The sequence below is a fragment of the Caretta caretta genome, chromosome 1 (genome assembly GCF_965140235.1).
Source record: "Caretta caretta isolate rCarCar2 chromosome 1, rCarCar1.hap1, whole genome shotgun sequence".
Taxonomy (NCBI): domain Eukaryota; kingdom Metazoa; phylum Chordata; order Testudines; family Cheloniidae; genus Caretta; species Caretta caretta.
In genome coordinates this window covers 271,066,351-271,093,708 of record NC_134206.1, presented here as the reverse complement: position 1 = coordinate 271,093,708, position 27,358 = coordinate 271,066,351, and the positions used below count along the sequence as shown (strand labels likewise).

Genomic DNA, 27,358 nt, shown 5'->3' with positions numbered 1-27,358 from the left:
GGCGCTCCCAGCCGACGTGGCCAGGAGCACCTCGGACATGACAATGACGGCTACCAGTCGTACTGTACCGTCTGCTGCCACAAGGCAAGGGGTTGCTGCTACTGTGTAGCAATGCCGTACCGCGTCTGCCAGCACCCAGGAGACATAGGGTGACGGTTACCTGAGCGGGCTCCGTGCTTGCCGTGGTATGGCATCTGCACAGGTAACTCAGGAAAAAAGGCGCGAAACAATTGTCTGCCCTTGCTTTCACGGGGGGAGGGAGGGAACGGGGGCCTGACGATATGTACCCAGAACCACCCGCGACAATGTTTTAGCCCCATCAGGCATTGGGATCTCAACCCAGAATTCCAATGGGCAGCGGAGACTGCGGAAACTGTGGGATAGCTACCCACAGTGCAACGCTCCGGAAGTTGACGCTTGCCTCGGTACTGTGGAAGCACTCCGCCGAGTTAATGCACTTAATGCACTTAGAGCATTTTCTGTGGGGACACACACACTTGAATATATAAAACCGATTTCTAAAAAACAGACTTCTATAAATTCGACCTAATTCCATAGTGTAGACATACCCTAAGTTTTTTGGCCACCCCTTATTTTGGCTTTTACACATTTGCACTTTGCAATGTTTTTGTTTTGTCTGTTTAAAATAAAAAAAATGAAAACAGAGAATTTGTAGTTAGTGAAATAAAACAATTCCCTACTAGTGTATTCATTTAATTTTAACAAAATCACAGTTAAAACAATTTGGGTTCAACTATACACTGTAATGAAAAACGTTAGTGTCTTCCGGTGCACCCAGTTTCTCATAAATTAAAAGAATCTATATGAACGGAATTTTTCTGGTTTTTATACTTGCATAGTCTTTTAATAATTCAGTTAAATCTAAATTTTTTGCAATGGTACTTTCAAGTGAAGTTAATGCGACTCCTGACAAACGATTCTGAGACATGGTGGACCTCAAATAATTTTTTAGTAATTTCCGTTTTGAGAAACTGCACTCACCAGAAGCCACTGATACTGGTAATGTTAAAAGAATGCGTAATGCTATAGCAGTGTTTGGAGTGAGGTGCTCAGGGCTGTACATCCCGCCCATAGGCCCCCAGCCCGATCTCAGACCCAGCCCCACCCCCGCAGAGGGGACAGTAACCGACAAAACAGCTGGGGAGCAGGTCAGCCCTGGGGACGGCGGAGGACCAGGGGCACCCACCCAGCACTGAGCCGGTCGGGGCAGCGGGTCCCTTACTGGCCGTGGGTCCTGCTCCGATCCCGGGCTCCGCTCCGCTCAGCTCCAGCTCCTCCGCCACTTGTGACACATGCGGCAGGGTGGGCGGGGTGGGGGAGGAGCTGCATCACCCCACTCCCCCCAGCAGCAGGAGGCCAGGGCAGGGACCACCCCCGGGCCGGGACCCCCACGCTGAGCTCACTGCCCCGCCCCCACGCAGGGGCTCATTGGCTGACTGAGCAGGGCTGGGGGGGGGGGCGGAAAGGATGGTCAGAACGCCACTCCTGGAAACGTGCCGCCCTAAGCACGTGCTTGCTTTGCTGGTGCCTAGAGCCGGTCCTGGTCACAGTGAGTATCTTAGCCCCTAGTGGGATTTAGTGAGGCTCACTAGGTCGTGAGTCACTGGAGTATAGTTGTAAATAGTTATAAAATAGCATTTCAACAAAAATACTGAGGTGGTTTTGAGATGGAGAGTGGGGAAGTGAAATTACCCAGGTTATTGCAGATCCTATTTAGGACAGAGGAAATGAAAATTGAACAAAAAAACCCAAACAAACAAACAAAAAAAATGGCTGGAAAGGATTCCCCTCCCCTGCTTTAGTAAACCATTAAAAATATGAAACCAGCACAGAGCCATTGGGTCTTATCTGCATTTTATCTTCTACCCATTGTGTGCTATAGTCTTCACTGGTGAAGTAGTTTAGTATTTTGTTAAGCCTTCTGCAGGTTCTGTAAGATGGGGAAAACATATTGTAATGCAGTTTCTCTTCATTGTCTTCAGGATCTTACAAATCCCACTACAGGGCTTTCCACTTTTCACATTCTCTCAGATCAGATTTGATTCGAATTGAAAGATGCAGGATGCCTGCAACAGCAAGTAAAGTCATAAAAAGCTGTGACAAAGCTGAAGGAAATAGTAAAATTTAAAAACTCAGCATTTACACACTGCTTGGCCTTTATTCCTGTTGATTTGCCACATCCCATAGCACAGGATTTCTGGGATAAATTAACACCAGTGAGGGTTCAATGCAAAGACAGAGGTGAGATAATGGCCCTATATAGTAATATTAAGGCATATATCCACTGTAGGGTGCAGCTATTGAAAGACAACCAGATGCTTGAGTAGATCAGGTATTCTATCAAGGAGGGGGCAGTGATACACATTCTCTGTGGGAGGACAATGGTGTCTTTATGATATCGCTGTCCAATGCGTATGTTCCTTTGTACCTGGACAGACTTGGGACTTCTCTGATATTGCAACATTACTATATTAGGTAGAGGGAAGAGGATGGGGAAGAGAGAGATGCAGAATCTCATTAAAAATTAACACAGTTTATATATTCATACTGGTAAGTGCCTCATGAAAGAGACCACGTTGTATCTATCTATAAAGTGCCATATGCACTGTCTGAGTTATAATCCATGAAAATGCCTAACTTAATGTATCTATTAGACGTCCAATCCTAGGCAGCAAACGGTGAATAATGAAAGGTGTTTGCTTCCTTCTTTTGTAAATTGCACAAAGTTAATTATACTCTATAATTAATCAGCATGACAAGAGGGTATGAATAATGGTGATTTAATTTTGCACAGTGTGGTGTTAGATAGATGGGTAAAAGGCTGTCACTGAAATTAGGCTTGCATTGATACACCATCATTTACAACGTGTATTTTTGATATAGTACAATTATATTTATATACAATATTATGTTGTTGCTTGTTTAGATGATTGGCAAGTAAATTTACTCAATTTATTTTGCTTATTTTATAAACGAATCTACAGTAAAAATTAAAGAAAACAAATGGTAAATGACTCTATATACACACATGAGAGAGATAGAAAAGCCAACTACTCTATCGGTATATTGGGAGCACTAGTTATTTTGGTGTGAGATTTTTGAAAGCCAGGTTGCACTTCTCTTCCATAATCGGAACCAAAAATATAATTTATAGGACACCAACATAATCTGAAGAACATAGAAGCAGCATCTACTAACAAAGCAGTAAGTATTGTACCATTGCATACGTCTGAATGATGTCATTACTTCTTGTCCTCTATTCTGTAGCCATGACAGCATCTAAAAACAGCAGAGATAATCAAGCGCCATGTTTATTATTTCTCATCCTTGAAACTGCAGTCTGTGATTCTGCAATGCAAAACTATTAGAAATACTGTAGACTATTAGGTACTAAGAATTATGACAGTCATCTTCTAAGAATAACACCTGGTTCTAGACCAAGGGTGGGCAAACTTTTTCCCCTGAGGGCCATATCGGGCAATACAAATTGTATGGTGGGCCATGAATACTCACAAAATTGGGATTGGGGTACGGGAGGGGGTGCAGGCTCTGGGGTGGGGTTGGTGCTCTGGGCTAGGACTGAGGATATGGGAGAGAGGGAGGAGGATCAGGGCTGGGGCAGGGGGTTGGGGTGTTGGGAGAGGCTGAGGGTGCAGGCTCAGAGCGACGCTTACCTCAAGTGACTCCCGGAAGCAGTGGCATGTTCCTTCTCTGGCTCCTACATGGAGGCGCAGCCAGGCGGTTCTGCAAGCTACTCCATCTGCAGGCACTGCATGTAGCAGCCGGAGCAGGGCCATGCTGTGGCTTCCGAGAACTGTGTTTTGCAGCCCCCAACCCAGCGCCCCAGCTGGAGTGGGGCTGAGCCACGTGGTGCGGCCTCGACCCAGGGCCCTGGCCAGAATGGGGCGGAGCTGCGTGGTGTGGCTCACGGGCCAGCTTAAAACAACTCACGGGCCGTAGTTTGCCCATGTCTGTTCAAGACAGAGACTCAGGCCTAGGTCTGTGCATTCCTTTTTAGGCACTAAGACCCAAATAAATAAGTCTAAATCAATTTTGGAGCTAGATGCAGTTATTTTGATTATAAATATTACACAACTAATGCATTGCACATTTAAATACAGGTAAATAGGGTAGGGGCCGTGATTTTGTATCAAACCCCTACAGCTACTACGAACTCAGGAATAACTCACTGCATTTGAGAAGAAAAATGATCAAGAGATGAGGGTGCTAGCTTCTCTCTCTTAAAACAGGAGAGTAATTCCCTGCTCTACCACAGACTTCTTATGTGATCTTGGATAGTCACTTAGCCTCCCTGTGCTTCAGTTCCCTGACTGTAAAATAGGGGTAATACTCCTTATCTCAGAGAGGGCTTCTGAGGATAAATACATTGCAGATTATGAGGAGCTCAGACATTATGGTAAAGGCAGCCATCAAAGTACCTAAAATAGATTAAACATAAGAGTCTATTTTCTGAGACAGTGAATAATAGACAAGATGCCAAGAATGCTTGTCGCTGCCCCTGCCCGCAGTCCCATGGGGGCTACCACATCTAACTTCAACTCACATAGGCACTAGAAAATAAGGGTCTGACTTTAAGCCCACTGAAGTCAAAGGGAGTCTTTTGATTAACTTCAATGAGCTTTGGATCAGATCTAAATTAAAAATCTTCTGTGGCTTAACTCTTCATTCAGTTAATGAAAGTATTAACTGTTCTTATTTTTTACTATATGCTGAATGATTTTCTTTGCCCTCCGTTTTTAAATTTTTTAAACAAGCACATTTGAAGAGATGTAAGGTACCTACTACACAATTTAAAGTGATGCTATTAGATCAAATTTGCATTTGTGAAAAATTTACATTTTGAAAAACCGAGCTTTTATAAATCCTCAGAGTAACAGAAATGCTTTCTCTTAATACAAAAATTCCACTGGAAACCAATTAAAATAAAATACGAACGCACACAAATTCACATCTCCCTGCAGTATCTGCAGCATGGAGAGCCTGAAATTGCAACTGACTATGTGCAAAGGTGAAAGTTATTCAGATTGAGGAAAATGCAAGGAGTAAACAGCAGAAATTGAGATAAAATAAGATATTCAGCCAGCACATAAGGAATATTTGTAATACTGTTAATTTTTGTTTTTAAATACACCGCCAAATTTTGCTGACTTGCAACCCCAGTAGCCCATAATTTTTAATTTGACATTGTCTCTGACTTGATGACAGGACAGAATACAGATGGACTTGTTAGATATATTTTATAATGCTTCTTAGGGTTCTAACTCTCAGAGCAGACCAGATTGAGCCAGTAGAGACTGCATTTCCAAAGCTTTAATTTCTTTCCCCCAAAAGTGAAAGTTTAAGAGATTTTGACAGAACCATTATATTTAGAAAACTGAATCCAGATTTCCTATGTATTTGTTAGAAATTAGATTAAGAAGCTTTAAAATACCTATTTAACTCTGCTAGTTATACAAATGGCAGCTTATTGCTCAATGGATATGCTCACTATACTCTACATTGTATCGGCATAATTTAGTGACAAAAATAAGTTTTGATTTTTTTTATACCTATTGGCAGTGACTAGCAGATTTAGGTATGGTGAGAGAACTGCTTTATTTTCTGACTCTGACTTGTTTACCAAGTTCCAACTGCAGAATCTCTATGATGTGTAGGCTAAAGAAAACATATCTTCTTTCATATCCTGGACAGAGTGTGATAACTGGCAGTTAGAAAGTCTCTGGCTGTGTCTACACTGCAATGTAAGTCCAGGATTCAAACTCAGGCTCATGCCTAAACTCCCCTTCCATCTACACACAAATTGTGCTAAGCCAGGTTCCCAGAGCCACACCATCCCCTCTAGACTTGTGCTCTGGGAGTCCACCAAAAGTATCCCACAATCCCAGGGGCTGACTTTCTTTGTCCTGTGGACAGCCAAGTTTGTTCACACTGTAACACGAAAAATGGGCTAGAGTAGTTATATTTTGGGAGGGCGCTAGGAAGTCTGGAATATGGGTGGTTGGACATGAGCCCGCATAATGCAGTGTAGATGCTGGAACCCAGGGTTCAATAATTCCTGACCTGGGGTTACAAATTAGTACAGATGCTCAAGCCCTAGACCAACAAACCCAGGGTTTGCTAACTTGACTTCTACTAACCTTGGATTTACATTGCAACGTACCCTCTTTCTACTTGTCAACTAGCCAAATGCTAGTTGGAAGCCACTGAAACACAAGGTGGGAAGGAGTTGTGTAATTTGTATAGTCATGACCTCTTTCTATGTGCTGTCTGAAGAGTAAGTTCTGTTACATGTCCATGAACAATATCCAGAATAAAGAATCCAAAGTAAACTCAAAAGAGCTACTAGCTCTAGATCTTGCACTGAGTCCTGTGACCAGGGAAGCTGTTTGAAACATAATACATACATGCTCATTTTTGTTAGTATACAGTAGGCACCCTACACTGGTGAAAAAGATAGATAGATTAGCTAGTTCTAGTTGTGATGGGTTCCCCCCTTTGGGGTGCCAATTGGAACTGGGGTACGATTGAGGCCTCTGACCCACCAGCCTGGGCTCCCACTCACTTGGTAACGCTGTGACAAACTGCAGACATGCTCCTGGGCTCACCCTTTCACCAGCACACAGGTAGGGAGACCCAGCTGCAGCTACACGCATTGATACTGAAATCAGCTCTGAATGGGAAGGCTTAGCTAAGACACCTCCCAGTTCCTAAGGCACACACCCCTTCTGGAGGGGAAACTCAAAATTATACCATCTTGCGCTGCACAGAGAACTGTACAGCATAAGCTCATAAAATTAACCCCCTCCCTCAATGTGGAGAAAGATATGCAACAGCTTTTTGCCCCCAGTTCTGATTTCCACATACTGGTTTTACACAAACCAGAACAAGTTTATTAATTATAAAAGATAGATTTTAAGTGATTATAAGGGATAGCAAACAGATCAAAGCAGATTACCTAGCAAATAAACAAAAACACAGTCTAAGCTTAAAATACACTAAAGAAATCAGATATGAGTAGCAAGTTCTCACCCTAATTGTTGGTTTAGACAGTTTGGAGAGATTCTTGAGGGCAAGCTGCACTTCCTTACAGCTTAAAACTCCGGGTGTTCCTTTCACAGACTAGAAATCCCTCTAGCCTGTGTTCAACCCTTCTCCCCCAATTCAGTCCTTGTTTCTCAGGTGTTTCCAGCTGTCATCTTGGGCAGGGAGTCAGTGAAGAAGCAGCATAATGATGTCACTCCCCTGCCCTAAGTAGCTTTTGTGTACGGTGGGAACTTTGTATACCAGTTTGATTCCCACACCCAGTCAGTGGAAAAACACTAGTATTCTATGATGGAGTCCAGTACAAGGTGACTTGGTCACATGTCTCTGTAGGGCCATAGCAGCCATGACTCAGAGACTGTTTGTAGCATCCTCAGAAAGGCTCCCCAGTGGAAGATTAGCATATTCTAAGACCTATTGTTCTCCCTAATGGCCCTTCCCGCCAGCCATCTAGACTGATTGCATTCTGTCTAGTGGGTGTTCCCCGGGTGTAAACACATTTGTAATAGATGCATAGACAATATTCCTAACTTCAGATACCAAAATGATACATGCATACAAATAGGATAATCATACTCAGTAAATCATAACCTTTCCAGTGATATCTCACGTGACCTATATTGCATTAAGTACATCATAGTCATGCCATAATTATATCATAACAATATCTCTATGAAGAATATGGGGCAATGTGTCATACTAGTTATTCAAACTTGGCCCACAAAGTACTATTCTGCTGGTTATCCAGATTCAGAAGCCCAACTCTGAATTCTAGTTTCTCATGCTGGCAGGTGCTAGCAGAATCATGAAGGCACTGTAGAATTGTGGGGACAGAAGGCCCAGTGTTCATGTGTTTTGCTCAGTGGCTGTCAGCAGGTGCTACAGGCATAGTCAAGACAGAATCAGAAAGAACAAGGTCTGGATTATAATGAGAATGCTCAGAGGAGCCAAATAAAGGGATACCAAACAATAAAAACATCCCACTTGGACCAACGTTTGTCTGCAGCATCACTGGTTCATGGAGGGAAGAACCTCTCTGGCATTCATCCCCAGGCAAGAGAGAGCGCACGCTCAAGCACTGGCATCTCAAAGGGAAAAGAATGAAGGAGCGAAACAGTTCACTGAACTGCAAAGGTACAAACATCAATATTATAGCAACCAATTATTCTGTAGCAGTGCTACTTCTAATTAAAAATTGCTAAGATCGTCTGGCACGCTGTGGCCCTCATTTTGCTGTAGGACACAAGGGAAGCACCACAACGGCCGAGTTAATGCTGAATTTTTTATTTTTTGTTGCCTCATTGACTTTATAAGGTTGGTTAACCTCCTTGAAAACCTACACTGTATCAATAGGCCTGTGTCTGAAAGGTATACTGCATGAAATTTCAGCTGTTACATCCATCCAAACACAGGTAACCCGTATCACTATTCTTAATAGTCTTGTATCTGAATGGTATACTGCATGAAATTTCAGCTCTGTTATATATAAGCTGTGTTTTGATGGATCTATTTCTTCAACTAAAAATCTCTTGAGTTATGGAAGTATGATAACAGTATTAGAGTAACCTGGCCAAAAACCAATATGAAAATACATATAACAGTGAAGGGAAGTAGTAAATTAGTTGAATGACCATGAAGTTGCTGCACAGAAGACGAATAAAATACACAGATGCTTTGGTCTAGGCATTACAGATTAATACAAAACAGAAGTTTCTTCAGATGTTTTTTGCTTAAATGCAGTTAAATGTTTGTGCTAGTTTAACTTAAATATCAGATTTTTGTAGTAAAATTCTGAACATGAACTCCTTACAGCATGCACTTTAAAATTTAGCAGGTGTTTCTAAAGGCAATCTCCTTAGATTAATAATGTAATAAATTACCCTCTAAAATGTGGTCATTTTATGGATGTGTAAAATGTGAAAGACTTTTGCATAGCATTCTTATTCAGAACTAGTGTTAAAATATTCTGTAGGTACAAAATAATTTTTTATGTCTATCCCTTGAAGGATTGCTCCTGCTCTGATTACCTGATTTTCCTATATCCTAGGTAGTAGGCCTATGCCTTCTTTTCCAGCTAATGCTTAAAATACCATTCAGGCTCTTTAGCCAGTGAATGATAATTCTGATGTTATGATAAAGTCTCTCTTTTCTGCCTTACCAGATAAAGCAGAGGTGGGCAAACTACGGCCCGTGGGGCACATCTGGGCCACAGAACTGTCCTGCCTGGCCCTTGAGCTCCTGGCCAGGGAGGCCAGCCCTCGGACCCTCCCCCACGGCCGTGCTGGCAGCGCAGCTGGCTCTGGCCAGCCGGGCGAGCTCCTGCTGCTCTGAGCTGCATGGTAAGCAGGCAGGGAGTGGGGGGACTGGATAGGGGCTGTGGTCCCAGGGGCTGTCAGGGGGCGGGGGTGTGGATGGGGCCGGGGGGGGGCAGTCAGGGGCCAGGGAACAGGGGGAGGGTAGGATAGGGGGCGGGTTCCCGAGAGGGGGCGGTCAGGAGCCAGGCTGTTTGGGGAGACACAACCTTCCCTACCCGGCCCTCCAGACAGTTTTGCACCTCAATATGGCCCTTGGGCCAAAAAATTTGCCCACCCCTGAGATAGAGGAATGCCTTATGTCACTGAGGCAGTCTGAGGAGTGGTGTTGACTGGCTCCTAAATAAGCTTGTGGTTATGAAACTTTAAACACTGTACATGGACTGTATTTAGCCTCAGCCAATGAGAGTTTTTATAATCAAAAAGGAAATAATCAGAACTTCCTTTCTTTGACTTCTCTAACACAGGAGAATCTTCATGGCCATTCCTGTTACCAGCCACTGTGTTGAAAAAGAACTCCTGACCACTGTCCATCGAAATCAGTGGTTCTCAAACTTTTGTACTGGTGATCCCTTTCACACAACAAGTCTCTGCACGTGACCCCCCTTATAAATTAAAAACAATATGAAACGGGGTTTGAGGGTGGAGGCTTACAGCTCGTGACTCCCATGTAATAACCTCACGACCCCCTGAGGGGTCACAACCCCAGTTTGAGAACCCCGATCTAAATTAACATGTCACATGGTAAGCGCTCATGTGGAAAGGACACACACAAGCAGCTGTCCCAACAAGATCTCTTCTTTGGAGGCTGCTTTGGAATTTGGAGCTAGTATTGGCTCATATGTGTGAAGGAGCTACTCTCACCTCTTTGGTATACTTAGAGTTGGAGGATGACAGTTTGACGCTTGACAGTTCAGCAGACAGAAAGCTCTGGTGAGTATGTGTCTGCTGTCATTTGTTACTTTGATCTTTCCCACGTAGTTGGCTCCCGAAGGCATAAAGCCACACTTAACACATTAGCTGGGTGAGTAACTGAAATACTATTTAGAGACTCGCTCCTTTTCTTGAAATATCAGCTATCCGGGGTATTGTAGACACCCTGTTAATGTACCAGCCCAGAGAGGCCCTAGCTTTGTAAGTGTGTTTTTTATCTACCAGGCTCGTAACTGTCATTCTTTTTTATGCCAGCAGTGAGAAGCTGAGGTACAGCACAAGAGATTTCCCTATTCCCCCATTAGAATTTATTAGGTACCAAAATGAACATTTCACTCTCCTGATTTCTCCTTTGAACAACTTACAGGGCCTAATTCACCTTTGCCCTATCTAAATGCCTACACTGCGCCTATTAGTGTAGCACCTGAGCCCCCCAGAACATTCCACTGAGCCAGAGAAGTACTTGTGACCCCCATCTCCCAGAGGAGGAGCTCAGTAGCACAGGCACACGACGTGACTTGCCAAGGTCACACAGGAAACAGCAGGGAACTGAGCCGGCACCTCGTACAACAGTGCAAAGTACACTTCAGGTGGAGCACATTTCAGAAAATCAGAACACAAAAAGTACAAGACAGTGAATCTAACCCACAACACCTAAGGAACAGAATAACCAGCTGGTTATGAAGCAGCAAGCTTTTCAGTTTACACCGGCGCCAGGACAAGCTGTTGCATCAACTGTGACGTGTGTTTCAACTCTTAACCCTGATAAAGATTTGAGCTTTTAAAAGCTCCAGTAGGATGGCAAAAAGCAGAGCTAATTACACAAACGTTGGATTCATTATAAGACACAGTACCGTTGAACATAAATGTAAAAGGCTGGGCTCATGACTTACATGTGCACAAGAAACGATCTGATTTGGAATTTACATTAAGCAACAGCACTCCAAGAGCAAGCTTAGCCAAGGAAAATGAAAACTTCACAGCCCAAATTGATGCAATGGACAATAAAAGAAGGGCACAAATACTCATATTGTAGGATGACTGGTACTCCCTCATAGAACCATCTGGGAGGATAACATGTGGGAATGGTTCTGAGATTTTAGCCCTACAGCTCCTGTCAGTCTTTCTTCCATTTGGTTCCATTATCTGTCTCACAATTAATAAAAAAGGTCAGAAATCTCTCTATTTGCAGTCCTGCAATCCTGTACTTTAGTATATGCTTTTGAGAGCAGGAAAGAGGGCTCAGGCTGAGGAGACATCCAGGAATTCAGGGTACCCCCTCATGCATACATCTTCCCCATCCTATCTCCATCTCTAGAATCCCAGTAGGGCTCTACTGTGACCAGCTTTTCATTTTTACATATCAAATTCATTAACACTTGCTCTCAGTGCTTAGTGTTCTGTTATGTGACTTTAAAAAAAAAAAAGGGTAAGATGGCGGCCCAAGACTCACCATATCCCACAATCCTTTGAAAGTGCAAAGAATAGTGGGACTTGGGACATGCTCCTTCAGTCTCTTGCCTGGGCTTCTAGTGATCCAGATATTTTACTACTCTCAACAGCTGGATATGACCCAGTGGGACTCCCTTGTGGCCTACCACTCTACATGGACAGTATCTATATTCTCCTTTTCAATTGGCTTAGGATCTTCTGAGTTTGTTATGCCTTTGGGTTTAAAATGGTTCTCTTGGTTATGTATTATCACCATCTAAGGTACTGGTTCTAGGTTAGAAGAAATGTTTCTTTTTGGGTGAGAAGAGGGTGCCAGGATTTGAGGTTGCTTATGCCACATATTGAGGTAAAGTGGGTGAGGTACTATCATCTACTGGACTAACTTCTGTTGGTGAAAGAGAAGCTTTCGAGCTCCACAGAGCTCCTCTTCAAGTCTGGGAAAGGTAAATCAGTGTCACAGTGGTGGCCGCTGGATCTGTGAAGGTAAGTGTGGGGATCTGCGAGTTTCTTGTATACAGTTGTATGTAGGGTTCCAATGCTGAAACTGACTGTGGTGTCCAGGAAGTTTATGCTGGTGTGGCAGTGTTCTAGAGAGTTTTATGGATGGGGGATGGTTGTAGACGTTATGGTGGAAATCTATGATGGAGTTTAGGTCATCTGTCCAGAAGATGAAAATATCATTGATATCTCTCAGGTATATCATGGGTTTTGTGTTGCATTTTTACAGAAATTCTTCCTCAAAGTGCCCACAAAGAGGTTGGCATAGTGGGGAGCCATCCTAATCCCATGGCTATTCCCATGGTTTGGACAAAGTGTTTGTTGTTGAATGTAAAATTGTTATGGGTGAGGATGAAATGGATGAGTTTGGTGATGTTTGGGGTGGATATTCGAGATAGGGGTGATGCTGTCATGGTGAGAGATGTTGGTGTGTAGGGAAGGGGCATCCATGGTAGCAAAGTATGGTGTTCTGAGGGAGGTTGTTGATGTTGTGGAATTTCGGGAGGAAGTCGGTTGTGTCCTTGAAGAAACTGCCCCTTTGTGAGGTGAGTTGTTTGAGAATGGTTTCTAGGAGTACAGATATTCCTTCAATAAGAGTGCCACAGCCAGATGGGTCTTCCTAAATTCCCTTGTTAGTATATCTTGGGAAGCATGTAGAAGATCCTTGGGGGATGAAGTTACAAAGTTTCTCTTGAAGTTGTTTGGGGAAGAGTTTGATGATATCCTTGAACTCCTGGGTGAATTGTGGTGTGGTGTCAGAATATCAGAGTTGGAAGGGACCTCAGAAGGTCATCTAGTCCAACCCTTTGCTCAAAGCAGGACCAATCCCCAATTTTTGCCCCAGATCCCTACATGACCCCTTCAGGGATTGAACTCACAACCCTGGGTTTAGAAGGCCAATGCTCAAACCACTGAGCTATCCCTCCCGCCCTTTTCTTTGAGTTCTTTAAAATAGGTGGCATCCGAGTTGTCAGTTTGCCTCACTGACATAGTCATCTCAGTTGAACTATGATGGAAACCTTTTTGTCTGCTGCTTTGATCACTATTTGGTGGATGGATTTCAGGGACTGTACAGCTGTCCTCTTGGTGGAGGAATGCAATATCTGTTAAGGATTTCATTGTCAATCGTCAGTCCTATGACTACAGCGGTGGTAACTGATCACTTCATTTTGAATATTTTCTTGCAACGTATTAAAGCCTTATGCTTAACAATCTGTTCCACCTTTCCTTTAGCGGTGACACTATGATTACCTTTCCCAGATCTGAAAGAGAGCTCTGTGGAGCTCAAAAACTTCTCTCTTTCACCTAAAGAAGTTGGTCCAATAAGGGATATTACCTCACCCACCCTTGTCTCTCTCACATCCTGGGACCAACACAGCTACAACATTGCAAACAATATTCCATATATAAGCAGACAATACCTTGGGACATCTATGTAATGACCACTAATGTATGTGGATACACTGGAACAAATTTTCAAAAGCAGTCAGTAAAGGCTTAGTCCAAAAATTCTGCATTGCATGCACATTTGTGGATACAGAAATGTAAATTACAGCCTAAGTGTCTGCGTATGAAAATCTGTCCCATTAATTCAGCCCTTTCTTTCTCCTCCTGATGAACTTCCACCATATAGATTACTGTGGAAATTTTAAAATATTTTATATTGTTACATTACATGCTATAGCATGTGTGTGTACATGTACACACACACACACGTACGTATATGTAGAATACCAAAAGTATTTATAAAGAAAAAGCTAAGATCCTTTATTGGCACTCCTTTCTCACTTGCAATATAATTATTATTATTATTTTTAAGAGATGGCTTCCTAGAAAGGAGTCCTGGGAGCACTACTTAGGTATAGTGTTGGGAATGGTCCATTATTCCTTATCCTGCCCCATTATATTATTTGTATGTTCAGCCTCATAGGAACATTACTGTATTTCAAATCTATCTGGATATTATAAAGAGGAGAAATGACTGTCACAGCAACAGTTTGATGTAATAAATACTAGAAAAGTAAGGTTTACTTAAAACCCACAGAGAAGAAAAAAGCACATGAAGATATCTGATAAAAATGATATTTGAATAAAGGTAACACTGTATTCTTTACATGGCCTTTTACCCACTTTTTTTTCTTAAACACTCCCTATTTTTGTTCGTAAAAATGTTCTTCAATCCCAATTAAAAAAAAAAATGAACTTTTACTTTTGTCAGAGGCTTTTATTTTAAACCAACCAAACAATGAAGGTACAGTTCACATTGAGAACCTAGTTTTAGGCAAGTCAGGCTTTTCAATTATTTGTTAGCAGTCGTAGGTGGGACCCACTCCTGTATCTTTTTACGCGTTGTAGAGAAAGGGACATATTGCCCAGGAGTGCCACTCAGATTGAATTTGTGGTTCTCCCAAATGAATTTACGAGCAGCTGGTGGATGAGTAGTTGGAGGGTCTTCAGTTATGCAGTGAAGCCAACAATGCCTGAAGAGAGAAAAATATATATATACTGGTTATTAAAAAGTTGCTATATGATCTCCTATAATAAATCCTCTTCCTTAATTGGAAGAGTTTTTCTCTGAAACTTTTTTAATATCTGGCTTTTAGTTTTGGAACTCAGGCTTTAAAACTTTAATCTATTCTGATATATTCAAAAAGGCATATTTCACGGTATTCAGCTAAAGTCTCCTATCAAATAGTCAATTAGATAGATAAGAGTTCCATTACAGAACAACTGAGAATATACTAGATTTTAAATCCACTGTGAAATATTACACCATGCTGTGGTAAGTAGTCATTCAGAATATATTTTTAATAATTTGATTGCTGGTAGTTTACCTTCTAGTTTCCACTAGCCAAAATGCAGGACAGACTTCAGATCACATCTGGATTAGAAAGAACCGATTCCATTAAATTTAAAGACCAGGGATAACTGAGGTTTTAGAATTAAGATAAGTCTCTTTTGTGAGGCCATAGAGTTATTTTCTGAACAGCATTTTGAAGTACCTTCTATTACAATTAATTTATCAGTCTATTTTTGGACATCTTTATTAGTTTTAATGTAAATAGAAACTAAAAATAATAAATGTTTGGCTGAAATAGCATTTAAAAACAGAATTACACTATCAGTTTTCTTCCTTTAAATCTCTACTTAAAACCCACCTATGTTGTGATGCTGACAAAAAACTCTTGATTAAAGAGACAGGGTATGGTCTCAGAGGCTTACTCCACTGTCCATAACTGTTTCAATGTTCCCTTGTGCTCCCCTCATCTGTTGTCTCATTTTAAAATTTAGATTATACGCTCTTTTGGGTAAAAACCATCTTTTTGTTATAGGTTTGTACAATGCCTAACACAATTGGGCCCTTGCTTCTAGGCAGGCAGTACAAATAAAAAAACAAACAAACAAACAGAAGCTTTGTATTTGGAGGAGATTTTACAGGGCTCAAATAATATCAAAAGACTGTGTACAAACTACTGTACTTGCAGTACTGTTTACAATGCCATTTACAAAGCCTTCCTTATTTTTCAAGCACAGTAATAAGTAGTTTTGAGGTAACAGGATAATGATTTGACGTAGACACAACCTCTCCACATAAATGCTTGCTGACTGCATAATGTGATTAACATAAAAAGACTACTTACTGTACAGTAACGGATGTTCTTTGAGATGTGTAGTCCGTATACATATTCCACAGCTAGAGATTACATTGTCCAGTGCACATGCAGATAACTTTCCAGTTAGCAGTGTCTGTGGGGGCAGCACACGAAACTGTTGGTCCCTCATGCTCTCCGCGAGAGAGTAAAGGCCTACACCAGGGGCTCCAAGTGACTTCTGACTAGCTTGTCATCGAGGTAGGGAAATACCTGGGCACCTCTCATTCTGAGGTAGGCTGCCACTGCTGCCAGGCATTTCATAAATATTCTGGTGCTGCTGAGAGGCTAAACAGCAAAACCTGGAACTGGTAAGGATAGTCTCTTATTGCAAATCTCAGGAAGTGCTTGTGGGCCTGGTATATCAGAGTGTGGAAACGCATCCTGGGGATTGAGGGTAGCATACCAGTCCTGATCTCGGGATGGGATGATGGATACTGGGGACATCATCTTGAACTTGAGCCTCTTGAGGTACGTGTTCAGACCCTGTAGATTCAGGATAGCTCATAAACCCTCCCTTGAGTAAAATCCTTTAACCCAGTGATCAAAGGAGCCATCTTCTATGGCTTCAAGAGCTTAGACTGACCCGCCCAGTGTAAAGCACTCTCGTGAGATGGGTCCCCAAATAGGGACAGGGAGGGGACAGGAGAGGAACTGAATTATGTCACCTCTCTCTACAGTGTCCAATATTAAAGGGTCTGAAGTGACGCTGGACCAAACGTGGTGGAAATGCACCAGATGGTTGCCAAAAGAGGGGAAGGCCAGGGATGGGTAGAGAGTAGTATGTTGTCCTTGGCTGTGGAGTCAAATCTGCTGCCTTAACACAGAGGAGGAGGGACAGCGGGATGTGGTGGCCCCTTCTGAGGGGTTTTTCTTTGAAGCTTTCTGCCTCTTTTGGCATACTCAGGTGGTATATAGTGGTAGCAGTGGGCCTGCCTGTAAAACTGTTGAGACATGATGGCTGGAGTATAGACCCCCCAGGGATCTGAGTATGGCCCGACAGTCTTTAAGCAACCTCATACCTCACCTGTCCTGTCAAAAAGCAACCTTCAAAGGCAGGTCCTTGGTTGTGGTCAGTACCTTCCTCAGAACTGCCTAGAACAGCCATGATGAAAACTATCATCAAGTGCAGTTGCCATTGCCCAGGAGGCTTCTCCCTAGCATTGGTGGCACTGAGGGTAATATAAGATCTTCCTGAAGGTGAAAACAGAACCAGGAATCTGGACAGTGGCATTGGCAACAGTGCTAGGACCCCGGAAGGCACCAGGAGGCTTCCATATGTATGCAGGGGGAGACTCCGACCCTGGGCCACAGAGCGTGTGGTCCTGCTTGTGCTATTGTCAGCACCTTGTGAAGTGGAGCTGGTACCAGTGATGCCAGTATAGCTGATACAGTGGTAGGTGAGAGCTGCAGCATATCTAGGTCACCTCAGGTCATGCTGGCTCCTGTGCTTAGAGATCTTCTCAGCTTTGAAGCACCTTTGATATAGGACAATCTCGTGATTAACATCCAAACTTGGAGAAGGTATTCTGTGCTTCTTCTTGCCTGATGACTTCTGCTCGGTGTCTGGCTGATCCTGGTGTTTTCTCAGTTTGGAGGCAGAATTGAGGGGTACCTTGGACCATTTCAAAGAAGCCTCAGGTGAGAGCCTTGAGGACCTCTGATACCCCAACTGTCAGAAGATTAATCTGGATGCATGGACTGCTCCAGCAGAAAGGCCCTCAAGTGAGACTCCCTTAAACTCTGGGTCCACTTTGAAAAGGATCTGTAGATCTTGCACCGGTTCAGAATATTTGTCCCTCATTGAGGCAGAAGAGACACCTTGTGTGGCTGTCATGGAAAGGCATAACAGCCTCACAAGATGGGCAGTGCTCTAAGCCTGGGGACTTGTGGTCTGCCACGAAGAACTAAAGATGGTCCCAGTACTGTAGATGAATGGGGGGTCTTGACAGTCCCCAAAAGACTAACTCACAAGGCCAACTAAAAGAGGCAAGTGGCTCTAAATGGAGCTGCTCCGACACACACCATCATGGCAAGAGAGTACTGAAGGTAGGGGTGGTGGCTCTGCCTTTTATAGCATTACTGAGCGCATGAGGGATTGAAGAGCACAGGCACTACTAACTTGAAAGTTCTCAGATGAGTGCACACTAGACACATGGTCACTAGCTGTGGAATATGTATATGGATTCTCATTCAAAGAAGAATTATTTCTGGGTAACTATGAAGTTATTCGTGTTTATCCCTGGGCCTGGCCTATAAAACTAGATGATACCAAGCCTCCTCTGTGCAAATTACGTTAATCTAAGCAAGTGAAAAAATTTCAATAGTAACCTATTGAAAAAAAAAACAAAAAAGTATATAAACTATAAGTTTATCAGTCTGTCCCTATTCCAGTCCCCAAAAATCTTTAAACCTGAACATATATTTTCATACTTAATGCTAAATGTAATAGGTACAATTATAACAAAATTATCAGTTATGCTGGCAAGCTTTCTGGTGTGGAATTAATGAGGTTTTTGCCAGTCAGCTGTCACTTGACCTAAATATGAAAGGTCTTCTGTTCCAGTTGTATCTGCCATTTCTCTTCATGTAGCAGCACAAAAAGGATCAAACTAGGAGGGAATGGAAAAAGTAATATTTATATAATTGAGTTCATCCCCCTGTAGGGATCTGCAGCTTTGGGGCACGCTTCTCAGCTAAGAGACTGCCTTTTCAGTCAAATTGCTCTTAGCCATGCATTTAAAATAAAGTCCTCTCTCTCTAATAGGAGATATTAAAATCTATTTTTAGCAAAATCAGTTAGACTTATCAAAAATCTCAGAATCATACCCTTAACTAAAGAGTCCAAATTGAGATTAAAAATTGCTAAGAATAAGTTAGCTAGAATTTGATTGGAAAATTCTTTAAATTTCTAGTAAAGGTACAGTAAACAGTGCCCTCATTTCTAAATGTCCTTGCTAATGGAATACAAAACTGGAGGGAAGATTAATTTTATTTTTAACAAGATGTTTAAAGTAGGCTATTACTTGCAGTTGTTTAATATAGACAAAGGCTCCTAAGGGAAAACCATCCACTTGAAAGTTATACTTCTGTCTGAAAGTTCTGTATGCTCTAAAATTAACTGACACCTATTATCATCATAACAGAGAAAAAAAAAAACTTTTTTCCTAGTTTGTGAATTTGATATGGCTACTGTCAGGCTCTGGGATCACGGCAGTCAGGCCTGGTGGTTAGAGCTGTAGTCAAGAATAGGTTCAGGGGTTGAAGAGGACTGGAAAGTCAGGACTGGGCTGAGGGCTATGTGGAAACTGAGGTCAGAGACAGTCCATGGGTCAGAACCAAGATCACAGTCCATAGACAAGCCAAATCAGGATTATAATCAGAATCCAAACACATGTCAAAGTTGGGTGGGAGTCAGTCTGAGGGTCTGGGGGGTCAGCAGCAGGGTGAAGGGCTAGAGCAGATCAATAACAGGACTGGCGCATGGTCTGAGTAGGGAATGAGCAAGACTGAACAAGTTTTGGGCATGAACTGGATCAAGGGCAAGTTGGAAGCGCAGGGAGTTTAACACTATGAGTCAGCAAGAGGGTTCCTGGCTAAGAAGTGCTGTTGCACAGACAGCTCTGGTGTGGGTCAGAGAAATACTATCTGACCCAGGCCCTGCCTGGGTATATGCTGCTGCATGCCAGAGAGATGGGTCACTGCAGGCTCTGTTGAATGGCAAGTCATGGTACCTATTGAGGTTCCAGGGGAATGGGCGCCCACATCTAAAGGCTGCTCCCCCCAACCTAAGGGGAGGGGCTACAGGACCCAGGTCTTAAGTGAATTTGGGAGACAACAAATGAGAACAGGGATGGGAGTGAGGGTCACAGGGTTAAAAGGAGGGAGCCAGAGGGGGAACACCAAGCAGAAAACCCCAGACAGCACCCACTGCTCCTTGAAGACATCCGGGGAGCCAGTGGATGCAGCCCAGAGGAACTCTGCCTGGAGAGTTGACTTCAGGGAGGATCAGAAATAGGCCCCACGGTCACAGAGCACCTCCTCATCCAGTTTCCGCCCTCCTGTTATGGTGGATGGCCAACTTGGCCTGTACCAGGAGGAGGTTGACAAGGAGGTCTCATAACTTCATGGGCTCATGGATCAGGAGGTGTACGGAGAAGTGAAGCCAGAACCTGAGGAGGTGGTTTTGGAGGAGTCAGAAAAGGGGCTGAAACCTGGTACACCCGACGTAGATGTGGGGCAGGTGTCGGAGGAGGTTGTGAACTGCACCAGGTACACGCCCTGTGCTCACAGCTCCGTGAAGGAGCCGACAACTAGCATCCCCCGGTGGGCAACCGAGTGAGCAGCCCTGGTCTAGCTGCAGGTTTGCCTCGCAGCCTTAAGCAAACTCTAATTTGCTGGTTGTCCATATAGTGAATTTGTTTCTGCCTAGAAGAAAAGACCCTCAGGAACATCAACAAGGAAGCAGAACAGAACACACAGTTTAAAGAGTACTTTATCAGAAAGTAGAATTTTTTGAAGTTAGCCAACTTAGTTACAGTTTTATAGACAATAGGATAAACAAGCAAGGTGCTGAACTTTGTTTCATGTTTTTTTCCCCCTTACTGCCATATTTCATTTATATGAACTTGTGTACAGAGGTAATTAGCTGGTATGGAATAAAACATCACATTATCATTTCAGTACTCAATCATGGTCAGACAAAGAGGGGAAGAAAAAAAAGGGGACTCCACTATTCTTTCTGGAATCACAAGCGAAATAATTGTGCCCAGATATGGCAGTTCATTAATGTATGTCACAGGAAAGGAACTGTCAAGTTTTCAACTGATAGATCTCCAATATCAGTACCTTTCAGAATATTTTGTATTTTCACTTTTCAGCTCTGCTGACAATCGTTAAGTGTACAGTCACCGTAGAAGTCACACTACTTTTAACCTAACGTGATGAGTAATAACCCCTAAGAATATAATTAAAAAAATATTTTTCAGTTTATTTACTTTATATCTAACACTGTTGCGTGTCAATTTCCTTTTCTTGAATGGCTTTGTGGGAGTTTTGCAGAGCCACAGGTGAAAAAAGTGATTGGAATGTGGTTGTAAAACCACAAATATTGGCAGAGAGACCTGGACAGGTGGAGTACAAGAAACCTATTTTAGCTCATTTTAAAGTGACTAGATTTCAAGCTGACCGTGTCATTTAAAAGTTGCATAATGTCTAACATCTGCATCTGTATGGGTGTGTGATATGCATACTTTTTAATAGTCTGATAAACTCATGGAATAGTCTCTTAAATACCTCAGTCCACAGAAAACTAGAAAACATTCGAGTTTTGCCCTATTCCCGAGCTTCACTTTACTGCAGTGTTCCATGCATCCGATGAAGTGAGCTGTAGCTCATGAAAGCTTATGCTCAAATAAATTTGTTAGTCTCTAAGGTGCCACAAGTACTCCTTTTCTTTTTTTAATCAAGGAGTAAATCAGTAAGATCTTTTAAAAATATATTAAATATATTTTGAAATAATTAAATCACTGCTAGGCTACCTAGATATTTGGAAACTTTGCAAGATCAGCATGAAACTTTTACAGTTCAAATTTAACACTTAAGTTCAATAATTTAAAAACCCACATCATAATGGACTTTCTGCTTGGAAGTATAAAGAAAACCATTAATCCTCAGAGACACACCAGCACTGTGCAGTTATAGAGGAACTGAAGCACAAACAGTTATTTCTACAAGCTGTTTTGAAAGCTCAAGTATCTTATTCAGTACACTTTTGTTTGTTTAAAGGTATTATAAACAATCACTGCAGCTTTCCTTTGAAAGCACAGTCATGAAACCTATACATGCGAGACCAAAATGACACACTACTGTGTGTTTAGATGACTAATTTTGTTGTCTCAAGTAAGGCTTTTACTTTAATGGTATCCCTTAGGCTAACCTGTGGAAAAAGTGGAAAATGACCCACCCTGTTTATTTTGGGAAGACCTCTCCTCAGCAGTCTCCTCAAATAATCTTTTGAAATACAAAAAAGTCTGTATACTCTATTTCCAAGATCTCAAGGAAAGCTCTTTATGAACTACATTGGACAATGTACCTCAGATGTAGCCAGATTTCTGTGCAAATTCTTTCCTGATGGGTTTTCTATATGAAACAATATAAAAGGACCCAAAAATGACTAATCACTTTAAACCTGCATTAGAAATTGACAAGTTATATGGGCAGGAGGAGATACAAGAGGGCAAACAGAAGCTTTTAAAAAGCTGAGACAGTTTCCTGAAACGTACTAGAAGAGAAGCAGCATATTGCAGAGCAACCTAGGGCTAGTCAGGCCTCTAGAACTCTGCTTAGATGAATTAAGGATGAAAGAGAAATAGATATTATTTTGAAGAGCTAAAAACAGTCAAGTTTCCCTAAGATCAGGTAGCACTTAATTTTTATATTCTTTTAAAATTTAAAGTAAGGATAGTTCAAAGTGAAGCCACAAGAGATTAGAGCCAAGTATGCAACATACAAGTGGTCAAACAGGTATTAAGACTACATAACACTGTAGTTAATATAGTACTTGTAATTGCAAGGCTGAGATACCACTTGTGTGGGTTCAAAAGACCATGCCATTTTTCTCAAGAAATTAAATAAAATTAACAATCGTAGGGCATTTAATGCAATTCTGCATTAAGATAAAAGAGCAGCCAGGTGTTTATTAAAGCCAGTGTGTGAATCATATTTACAATGCATTAACAGAATGTAAAATATTGTAATGGAGGGCAAATCTGGGATTTAATTTTTGACTACAGTGAAAGCGGACAGAAAAGAGATTATCTCCAATTACTCTTTTGTGTTTTTGCCCACTTATGGGAGAAGAGAACAGAGAGAAATGAAATTGACACCACACTTATTTCTGTTAGGATTAATTGATGATGGCTTCTGTCTGCATTTACCTTCCGCCCCCCTCCCCCTTGTTTCCATTTTCATTTCACTTCTGTTGCGCTGGTGGAAGCTACTATTCTATTGTAGAGTAATAGGGTGGTAACCATGGCAGCTAATAGGACTGCAGTAGGGTCAGATTCAGTCACAAAACATGTAGTTTATTGTGGAGTTAGCAAATGGATGAAACTCTACCGTTCCTATTCTGGAAAAAAAAAGTGTTTTTCATTCTTTGACATCTCTTCCCCATCCCTTGCTTTATCATTATTTTCTGGAAGACTCCAGCAGCAACAGCAGTTTTAAAGCAAAAGTAGCAATTCCTCATGTTTCTGAAATAAGGGTTCTTTCATCAGAAGTTGAGGAGTTGAGCAAGAGTACAGATAGGTTCATACTGTGTGTATATTATGAAGAATTAATCCAAGGGAGTGGGGAGGACGTGAAGAGAAAATGGGAAAAGAGGAGGTAACTGGAGGGTCTTTGAGATGTGTGGTCCCTATTTAGATTCCAAAATGTGGATGCGCATGCACGCCATGCACCAAAGCAATTTTGTAGCAGTGTCTGTTGACCCATATGTGCGTTGTGTGTCACCCTTCTGTCTGCAGCCGAGGCTATGAGAGGCTGTATAGGTTGACATCGCTCCAGTATCCCTCTTATTGCTAAGTAGTGTAGTCCACAACAGAGCAGGGGATGGAGGGCAGGTATTGGAATTCAAATAGGGACTACATATCTCAAAGAACCTCCAGTTACAGGTAAGTAACCTCCTCTTCTTCTTCAAATGATGGTCCCTATATGGATTCCAAATGTGGGTGAGTAACGATCAGTGATCAACATGGAGCTGGGTGCTAGGACTCATGAGAAAGTATACTCTGTAGTACGGAGTGGCCTATGGCTGCATCTGCAGCCGCTGCCAGGCGATGGGATAGTGAGACATCAAGGTATGGATGAGCTTAGGTGAAACATGAAAGGCAGGGGTTCGTTGGAGTTAGAAAGCTAGTGCACACCAGAAGTAAAGAGTGTGTCACGTTTTGTGCCTGTGGGAGGCATGGGGTTTGGGATAGAAGACTGGGAGATGGATGCACTGGTTGAAGTGGACTTCAGACACCACCTTCGGAATGAATATTGGCTGCCGTCGCAAGGAGACTGTGTCTTTGTGGAAGATAGCGTAAGGGAGATCGGCCACCATGGCTGTTAATTCGTTAACTTGTCTCACTGAGGGGTTCAAAGGGTGGTTTCATGAGGGCAGAAAGAACTATGTCAAGGTCCCAAGAAGGGGTAGGTTTGAGTACTGGTGGAAAGATGTAGAGCAGACCTTTTAGGAAGCAAATAGTGGTTGGATTTCCATTGCAGAGGGCCAATCCATTGTGGTCCATTCCTCCTGCTGTCATCCTGGAGTTGCACCTGACCCTTACCCTTTACCTCGTGGGAGGTCAGCCAATGGAGCAGATCCACATCGCCTTTTTGCACTGGGCCTAGCTAGGTTATATGGGTGGCCTGGCCACCAGACACTCCCCTAACATCACCCCCAGGCCTGACTCCAGGGGTGGGTCCCAGTATCCGTAATTCAGGAGAGATTCAGTTCAAGTATCCAGGGGAAGAGTTCAAGTATCTACAGGTCTTGCTCAGGAGTGACAGTAAGCAGAAGCATGAGATTGACCAGCAGATTGGTGCAGCGGTGGCAGCGATGCGGATGCTGTATCGGTCCATGGTGATGAAGTGGGAGCTGAGTTCTCAGACGGAGCTCTCGGTTTTCAGGTCAATCTACCTCCCTATCCTCACCTATGGTCATGAACTTTGGGTAATGACTGAAAAGACAAGATCGCAGGTACAAGTGACGGAAATGAAGTTTCTCAACAGTGGGGCTGGGCATACTCTCCGAAACAGGGTGAGGGGCTTGGCTATTCAGGAGAGCCTCAGAGTAGAGCCACTACTTCTCCAGATCAAGAGGAGCCAGCTGAGGCAGTTCAGGCACCTGATAAGGATGCCCGGTGGGAGGCTTCCTTTGGAACTCTATTGGGCATGTCCCACTGGGAGGAGGCCCCGAAGCCAACCAAGGATACACTGGAGGGATGATATCTTCCAGCTGGCCTGGGAATCCCCAAGGAGCAGCTGGAACCTGCTGTGGAGGAAAAAGGGAGGTCTGGTCTTCCCTACTCTTCTCTACACTGCTGCCATGACCCTCACAAGGAAATGTGGCAGGCAGGCAGGCAGACAGGCAGAAAGAACGAAGACAACAATGGCTGGGTGTGTGAAGATGGAGGCACCATCTATTGGGGGGAGGAAAACACTGAGCACTGCCAAGTGGACTGGTATGGAGCTGTGGGAGAGGCCTGACGTCCTCAGTTGGAAGAGATAGTCCAGTATAATAGGAATGGATATAGTGTCCAGGGGGTATTGATGGCAGTGAGCCCAGGAGGTGAATCATTTCCATTTTGCTTGATAACAGTCCCTGGTGGAGGCTCGTCTGCTGTGTGTGAGGATATTACACACAGGGGAAGAGCACGCCATGCCTATGTGCAAGCCCCATCCAAATACCAAGCCGTGAGATGGAGCGGGCCTGGGTTTGGGGTGTTGGAGCGGCCTTGAGGAGGGTTGGGTGCATGCAAAGGTGGAGCAGAGGGCGAGTGGAGAGCTGGAGGAAGTCTGTGAACCAAAGATGATATGGACACTGAGGGAGGGGGTATGAGGAGGTTCGCTGTAGTACTGGGGACAACATAAGTACCTTAGAGAGAGAGAGAGAGTGTATATGCTTATCGCACAATCCTAAACCACCTTCCACACATTCCTGGGTACCAAAAGGCCCATTTGTTTCCTGTACAGCTGCAAAAACCCCAATGCTGCTTATTGCCACAGATTTTTGTACTGACATACTGAAAATTTAGGGACTTAGTAAAATTGAAGTGAACAGCAAAATAAAGGAATTTTACAGATTTTATTCTCTCTCATATTTTGTTAATGAAACTTCAGTTTTTTAAAATGTACCTAAAATGGTATGAAATTATGAGTGAGTCACTGAAGTACCACAAAATATAGGAATCTTCCTACAAACTTTAAGTTCAAGCCATAAGGTACATCGGGTCTCTCATCAGAAAAAGTACAAGAGAAAAATATGCCACATACGAGTTTCCTAGCAGGAAATCTATTAGATTGGGGAAACTGTTTCCCCAAGAGAAACAATAAGAGCATCACTGCTTATAACATTTTATATTAGACTGTAGAGTGAACTAAAATATATAGTAAAAGAAAACAATTCTGCAATAGCAGGAGGACTAGCTTGTCCATCGCTGGTTTAGATGACCTATAAATACTACCTAAACACAAGAGTGCAACTCTGATCTATGGAACTATTGTATTCTAAGAAAATATTTTTCTACCAAATGACTAGTGACTCAGTCTGAGGAAACAGTAAACAAAAATCCAGTAGGATTCCAAAATAAGATTAATCTTGAAATTGATAAACTTCAGTAAATTGGGGAGGGAACCTGGCACCTATATGACAGTTCTATTGCATATACAATAGGGAAAACTCTGCATTGGCAGAGACCCTTTCTAATTTTAGACTAGCACATCATTCCTTCTAAGACCAGCAAAACTCCAACAGTTGGAGAAAACAAAATCAGATTATGATCTCAAAAACAGCAAAAGAAAGTCTAATATGATTAGACTATGTCTGCACAGGAAAACACAGCATGATGCTGTGCAGGGTTAGTAACATGTATTAACTACATAGATAACTTTCGCCTACCCACCCTTCACTGAAATGTGCATAAAACAATCACCATAATTTAAGACACTCCATTTTAAAGTCCATAAGAATCCATTATTCATCTCAGTCTCAACTCCAAAACCACCACAAGAGAAAATAAATATTGTTCGAACTTTCTGACTTTATTCCACCCAAACACGACGAACCACCATCACATTCCTATTTCCCTATGCCTAAAGTGGTATTTGTTTTCTCAAGCACTTAGCAGAGATCACCTCTCAAATAGCTGGGGAACAAAGTGACTAAGATGACAATCATCTCTTTACATTCTATTTGGTGTGTTCATAGTCCTTGTACTAGTAATAGATGACAATTCAGAAAGATACCCATCTTGGTTCACCATGTTTCTCCCCATATTCAGATCCCTTGAAATTTTCAAAATCTTATTTTACTCCAACTATATTATGCCAGCAATACACTGAAATTGATACAGCATTACTCAATTTAGGGAGTTTTGCTGCAGCAAGTGAGAGCACACTAGAAAAGGTAGGATGCCACTGATGTCCTATTAAAATGGAAGCACTGTGCTTTAGCAGCTAAAAACCAGCAAGCTTTAAAGTCTTCTGGTGATTTGCAGAAAGCAATTCCATAACTCAGTGAAGAAATCATAGAATCATAGAATATCAGGGTTGGAAGGGACCTCAGGAGGTCATCTAGTCCAACCCCCTACTCAAAACAGGACCAATCCCCAACTAAATCATTCCAGCCAGGGCTTTGTCAAGCCTGACCTTAAAAACCTCTAA

General features: G+C 42.6%; 1 protein-coding gene across 1 annotated transcript in view; it reads right to left on the bottom strand.

Moving 5' to 3' along the window:
• Nucleotides 1-14,481: 14,481 nt before the first annotated feature.
• NDUFA12 (NADH:ubiquinone oxidoreductase subunit A12) overlaps nucleotides 14,482-27,358 on the bottom strand; it is a 35,717-nt gene continuing 22,840 nt past the window's right edge. The window contains exon 4 of the mRNA XM_048835571.2: nucleotides 14,482-14,758. Within this exon, the coding sequence (XP_048691528.1) occupies nucleotides 14,578-14,758 (181 nt within the window). The 3' untranslated portion in view covers nucleotides 14,482-14,577. The remainder of the gene's footprint in view (nucleotides 14,759-27,358) is intronic.